Raw genomic sequence first — 7,125 nt, forward strand, 5'->3', positions numbered from 1 at the left:
CTTTGAATTTAAAGTTTCACCTTTGACTTTCTAGTATAACTTTCAAATTTTTAAATTTAGCTTTTCGGTTTGAGTTTTACGTTTGATTTTTTAAACTTGACTTTTAAGGTTGACTTTTGAGTTTTTAGTCAAAGGGAAATTTTGGTAAACAATGAGTTCTTTAAACATTCCGGTCAATTGAGTTTCATGTTCTAAATCTTGTGAAGCTACAATTAAATTTTTACACGAGCAAATTGAAATGATAAAAAAGGAGAATGAGGACCTAAATATGAGGGGTACCAACTTAGAAAAGGCCAGAAACCTTTAAAAGAACAACTAGAGGCCAAGATTAGTGATTTTGATAAATTGCAAGAAGAGTACAGCAACAAATGTGTCAACTATAAATATCTTAAGAAAGAACTTGCTGCTTTAACCGAAGAGCTTGACCCATTGAAAATCTGTTTTAAAAATGCTGATTTTAACTTCAAGAAATTCGATGTGTCATGTGAAAAGGTTGAAACTATGATTGAAAAACAATTGAATTTTAAAGATAATCAAACCAAGGGTCTAGGGTATAATAGTGTGCCACCTCCCCTTAATGACAACTATCACCCACCCCTTGAGACCAATGAGGAAGAAATGCCTGCTTAGTATGGCCAAACCCCTGTCCCAGCTTCAGTTAACATTGAACCATCTGGGCCTACTAAGGTTATTCAGGTGAACGTTTCTGATGCTTCTTCTTCATATGCAGGTAAAGTAGTAGAAGATGAGAATAAGGAGGACACTATTGAACAAACGAATGTCTCCTTGAACTCTGAATTTGTTGCTTCTAATTTTGTTACTCCTAACAAACCTGCTGTTGAGAAATACATGCCACCAAAACAAGCGAAACTGACGGCTTGCTGTGTGTATGCATGTGGGAACGACCAGAATAGAGGCAAAGGTACACCACCAGGGATAGGAAGAAACAACTTCCCAATGAAGAAAAAGACAAATTTTCACTTTCAAACACCTGGACACATTGCCTGAAATTGTCCAAATCACGCATACATTCCCTACTATGCACAAGAGTGGCAAAACGCACCAAGAGGAAGATACCTGAAAAAAAGCCCTTCTAGGCCACGTTCAAACAATCAAGAGATGCTCCAGTGAAACCAAGATCAGTAAGCTCAAATTCATCTCGAAGATCGGCATCAAGTTCAAAATCAATTGTCGAGGCACCCATCCGATCCAAAAAGAAATGGGTTAAACCCAACTACAGATGGGTACCAAAGGTTGACTCTCCTAAATCTTCTAATGATTCTAATAGTTCTACATCTTCTGTTTGTGATAAGCAAGACATGTCATGGGAGAGAGTACATTGCAAATATGACAATGGTCGACCAGTTTCAAAAGAGACTGGGTTCCAAAGACCAACTGATCCCGCTCTATGTCGAAACAACTATGAAGGCATATCATCACACTTCGGTTTGTTGATAGTGGTTGTTTCAGGCACATGATAGGAGGTATCTCTCACCTGTGCAACACTCAAAACTTTGTTTGAGAGTATGTGTCCTTTGCATTAAAGGAAGAAATGGAGGGATCACACATGGGATTAATGCTTAATGACATGAAGAATTTTCGGATCTGTTCTGAGATTATGCATGCTATTCTCAGACCTTCTGGATGCAAATTCAATCGGTGACTTATGGTTTGAGTTTTCTTCTCGATACTCCTGAGTTTATCTTACAATGATTCATTTTGAAGACAATCTTTTATTTTCTTATAGTTTTTCGTTTGCAGGTATTATTTGGGAAGTGATATGTGGTATAGTGCTAAAGGGCAATTTATGATGCGTGTAATGCACTAAAGCCGTATTGTCTAGACTTTGTATTCAACGTGCTGGTAGGCACAAAGGATTCAAAAGGACTAGACTAAATTTTACCATTGAAAGGACTTGACTAATATGAACTTAGATAGTTTCATTTGGACTGACCATACGACACTCGGTTAAATTGAGTAGAGAGATAAACATGGGAGCCTGCAAGATACACTAAAAGTTAATTATCTAGAACTGTGGATCAATATTTCCTTGATGTATGGACTTATGTCCTTAATTCCGGTACTAATAGGGTAACTAGGGGTGCTGATAAAGTAGGTCTGTAGGAAATTATTTTCTTGCTTTCTATCTGTCAGTCATATGTTGCTTCCTTTGTGTGATTGGAATATATCCGGCCTGGAATACAACATATGCAACTCTATCTCTATGCATATCCTCTTCTATATGCAATTCTTCCTATATGTTAGCCATATGCTGTCCCATCTGAGCGATCAGAAGATCCGACCTGTGACACAGAATAGGCACCCTACTATCTCTCTACCCCTATCTATGTTAGTCATATGTTGTTCCCTCTGCGTGGTTGGAAGACATCTGATCTGGGATACAACATATGCACTTCTATTTCTTACTTCATTCTTAATGATTGAATACTCACCTAAAGTAAGAAGTTCTTTAGAATTTCTTAATTACCGGGGTATCTCGGGAAGTGGGGAACACGTTCTAGTGCATCTAAAATTGAACATTCAATAGGTTATCTGTAGATCTCACTGCTTAATTTAAGTGGACAACAATATCCTTGGTCGTCGTCAGCTAAATGTCCATTTAAGAAGAAAGATCACACTATCTTGTCACTTATAACATGTCCAATTTGTCAACATCCTTTGTGTCTAAGTGGATCACAATACCGGTGATTGACCAGATCTAAACATGCAAGCGTCTGCTGATAAATGATATTGAATTGCTTGACAACTTTGATCACAAATACTTTTGTTTTTATTAAATTTGTTCATAGTTTTTCTCTATGCACAAATTTAGGGGGAGAATTAAAAATTTTAAAAACCAAACAAAAATTAGAAAACCAAAAATCCAAAAATAGTGTTATTTCTGTTTTATTTTTTCAGAAAAATCCAAAAATATTTTTGTTTCTGTTTTATTTTTTCAGAAAATATGAAAAAGTCCTAAAATATTGTGTGTTAAGTTTTCTTTTAGTTTTGTTTTGTCTTGAAAAGACAATTCAGATGTAGATGAGACTCATAGAGACTGTATCGAGATTTTCGAAGCCAAAGCTTCATCCGTGATCATCAAAGAATTCTCATTCGAAGGAGCAAGAAATGAAGACTATTCTTTCAACATTCAATCCTTCAACCCAAGAAGCAAGGTGAAGCTGCAATTAAAGATTATGTGATGGATTGCATTGAAGCCTCTTCAATCAGTCTGTTGCTATCATTGAACCTGATGAAGTGATCCAGAAGATTAGTTCTCTCTGATATTCTCTCTGAATATTCTCAAGCTAAAGGTGCTATCTTTCAAGAATCTCACATCAAGCCTCCTCACCCAATGTGTGTTCAACGCCAAATTCTGAAGAAAAGCCCAACTGATCAAGATCAAGTCATTTATTGAAGATTCATCAAGTTCATCTTGAAGCTGTGAAGAAATCGAAGATAAACGCTGAAGCTAACCTCCAAATGAAGATTGATAAGAAAAGTCAGCTACTTTTTAGGGGGATCTTGTTGGGTCAATTAGAAAAGAAAGCTAAAAACCAAGGGGGAGATTGTTGGATCAAAAATATTGGTTTATACTTTACTTTTCTTGGAAAATGCATTTTTCTGTAAATTAATATGTGTTTACAGTTGTGTTCACAGCCCAGGTGGGTGTTTATAACCATCAACTAGTTCACGGTCGTGAACCCATCTACGGCCCATGTTCCCTATATATATATATATATATATATATATATATATATATATATATATATATATATATATATATATATATATATATATATATATATATATATATATAAGTTAGGGGTGAGGAGGGGCTGATAAGCATAAGGAGAGTGAGAGAGTGTACGGCTGAGAGAGAGTGAGAGACAGAGAGAGAAAGAGAGAGAGAGAAAGAAAGAGACGGAAAGGAACATAAGTGTGTGTAAGTGCATGAATCTTGTTTAAAGGAACTTCATTCTAATCAAATCATACAAGATTCATATTCTTCTTCTTCATTTAGATCTGGCACCATCCGCTTGATTGGGATTCCGCGCCATCAAGCAGATCTGATTGATACACAAACAGATTTGGGACTTACAAGTGGTATCAGAGCTTGGATTGTATCAATCATTTTGGCCATATCTGGAGCGTATTTGCTCTTATTTTTGAAGTATTTTTGCATTTTTGGATAGATCATTGAAAAATAGGGGATGTTTGTTCTTCATATATTTGATAAAAACAAGTTTTGGAGCAAAAAAGGTGAAAAATGTCGTTTTTTTTGTAACTGTTGAAGGATAAAATGTTGAAAGAATAGTCTTCATGTTTTTCTCCTTCGAATGAGAATTCTTCAATGATCAAGGATGAAGCTTTGGCTCAGAAATCTCGATATAGTCTCCATTAGTCTCATCTACATATGAATTATCTTTTCAAGACAAAATAAAATTAAAAGAAAACTTAGCACACAATATTTTTGTATTTTTTCATATTTTCTGAAAAAAATAAAACAGAAACAAAAATATTTTTGGATTTTTGGATTTTTCTGAACAAGAAAAAAACAGAAATAACACTATTTTTGGATTTTTAATTTTCTGATTTTTTTTTTATTTTTGAATTTGTGTAAGGGAACTTCATTCTAATCAAATCATACAAGATTCGTATTATTGTTCTTCTCCTTCTTCTTCATTTAGATCTGGCATCATCCGATTGATTGGGATTCTGCACCATCAAGCGGATCTGATTGACACACAAGTAGATTTGGAACTTACAGTAACTGCAATGAATGAGGAAATGGAGGCTTTGCATCGAAATATACCCTGTGAAATTACAAATTTGCCTTCTAATCAGAAACCCATGGGGTGTAAATGCATATACAAAATTAAGTATAAAGCTAATGGAGAGGTAGAAAGGTATAATCCAGACTTGCGGCTAAAGGTTATAGTCAGAAAGAAGGTATTGACTATGAGGATATTTTTTTTCCTTTAGCCAAGATGGTCACTATTAGAGTTGTTTTTACTTTAGTTATTAATAATTCTTGGAAGTTATATCAAATTGATGTTAATAACGCCTTCCTTTATGGGAGTCTTGATGAAGATGTTTATATTAACCTTCCTCAAGGGTATCACGCTCCTGGTGATACTCTTTTTAATAAATTGTTAAAATCATTATATGGTTTAAAACAGGCTCCTAGAAAGTGAAATGAAAAACTTTGTTCTTCTTTGTTTGAGTTTGATTTTGTACAAATCATAAATGATTATTCTTTATTTATTAGAAATAAAGGTGGTACTATTGTTGTTTTGCTTGTGTACGTTGACGATATTGTTATAACAGGTAATTGTGAACTTAAGGTTACTAAAGTAAAAGATTTCGTGAAGTCCAAATATTTGATTAATTATTTAGGGAAATTAAAACTATTTTTAGGAATTGAAGTTATTGATAAATTTGATGGAATTTGTTTAACTCAACGCAAGTATTGTTTGGAATTAATTCATGAGTTTGGGAAGTTACCCTATAAGCCAGTTAAAACTCATTTAGATTTAAATTTTAATATTTCTAAAAAAGAAATTGATGATAAGGATGTTTCGTTAAGTAATATAACTGAATATCAAAAACTTATAGGCAAGTGAATTTACTTGAATATAACTAGGCATGACATATCTTTTACTGTTCAAACCCTTAGTCAATTTATGCATTCTCCGAGGAAGTCTCATTTGGATATTGCAATGCGTGTTTTATGATATTTAAAACAAAACCCTGGTAGAGGCGTTGGTTTTTATAAAAAAAAAACAAATCTCTTGGAAGAGTAAAAAACAAGACATTGTATACAGATCTTCTATTGAGACTAAATATAGGGCTTTGGCTTCTGTTACTTGTGAACTAGTAACGCTTAGTTTCCGGTATGAACTTATCTATCCAGTTGTTAAATTTTCCTTTTTGAACTCAACATGTTGGAAGTTTCAACACGACGTGTAATGATGACTTTGGTCGTGGAGATTAATGAACAACCACGACAAGTCGAGGTGCCTCAACTCGGCGTGTTGTCATCTGGGAAGGAAACCCTAATTTTTAGGGTGTTGCATCCTATTTAAAGGCCTTAAGTCCCTTGGTTGGCCTCCTTACCAGCCTCCTATGTCCAGAAACCCTAAAATCGAGCATCATCTTCCATTATTTGCGTGTGTGATCTTATGAAGAGCCTTGAGTGTTCATTTTAGGTGCATTTTGAAGGAGCTAAGGAATTAGGAGTTGCTTAGCTTGAAGAAGAAGTCTTGGATCCAGAATCACTATCTTATTTGCCAAGTTTTTGAGGTATCAAGTTCATACCTTGCTTAAGGGTTTCCTAGATCTCCTCTTGGGTTAGATTGTATGCTTTTAGCCACGGATGGGTGGATGATGGGGGATTAGGACGTCCCAAATGTTTATTCATACAGATCTAAGATCTATATGAACTCTGTTGGCATAAAGGTGCCAAATTTATGGTCTTAAGGGCTTCATTCATTCAATAAGTCCTTCTTTCGGCCTCTTTTGAGCATTTGAGCCCCACATAGTCATGCATGAACGTAATATTGGAAAATTTACGTGGCCATTCAGCTTTATAGGACCAGATCTGCATTTTGGGGCTTTGTCTTTTGTGATTAAGTGATCAATGATTAAGCCCTCACCCATTTTAAGCCTAGGGTTGGGGTTTTGGACCTATTTGGTGGTTCCTAGGGATAAAGTTGGAAACTTTACCCTTCTAGATGCCATTTTAGTTGATATATGAGTTTTGGAAGCTCTAAGATTCTATTATGTCAACTTAAGGTATTAAGATGTTAGGCTTCTGGCAAACTCGGGGTGTTTATTGATAAACACAACGAGTTGATTTGGTTTCTCCCCGGCCTTGCAGTTAGTGGGGAAACATGGCGACTTAAAGGACAACTCGGAATTTTGGGTCAACTCGGGACGTTGACTTTGACTTTGGACTTTAGTCTTTCACCAAGTTTGACCTATAATGGGCTTTGGGGCATTTTGAGTTGTATTTAAGGATTTGTTTCTGTTTAGGAGTTGAGTAGAGCCGATATTCGGAGTTGGGACCTGTTCAACGATCATTATGTATTTGAGGTGAGTTTCCTCACTGGGTTGAGTGGG

At 35.3% G+C, this 7,125-nt stretch overlaps 1 protein-coding gene across 1 annotated transcript; it reads left to right on the forward strand.

The window, feature by feature from the left end:
* The first annotated feature begins 4,779 nt into the window (after positions 1-4,779).
* Positions 4,780-5,627, forward strand: LOC111907822 (uncharacterized). Its single transcript, XM_023903631.1, has 4 exons — positions 4,780-4,953; positions 5,184-5,194; positions 5,273-5,331; positions 5,422-5,627. Exons 1-4 carry the CDS (start codon positions 4,780-4,782, stop codon positions 5,625-5,627), a joined length of 450 nt encoding a protein of 149 aa, XP_023759399.1.
* The last annotated feature ends 1,498 nt before the right edge of the window (positions 5,628-7,125 follow it).

This window comes from Lactuca sativa, chromosome 2, assembly GCF_002870075.4.
Source record: "Lactuca sativa cultivar Salinas chromosome 2, Lsat_Salinas_v11, whole genome shotgun sequence".
Taxonomy (NCBI): domain Eukaryota; kingdom Viridiplantae; phylum Streptophyta; class Magnoliopsida; order Asterales; family Asteraceae; genus Lactuca; species Lactuca sativa.

Bases quoted from the DNA above. Each gene is read 5' to 3' on its own strand.
- LOC111907822 (XM_023903631.1), top strand. From the start codon at position 4,780: ATGAATGAGGAAATGGAGGCTTTGCATCGAAATATACCCTGTGAAATT. The intron at 5,332-5,421 runs GTAATTGTGAAC...AACTATTTTTAG, and splicing joins TGACGATATTGTTATAACAG to GAATTGAAGTTATTGATAAA.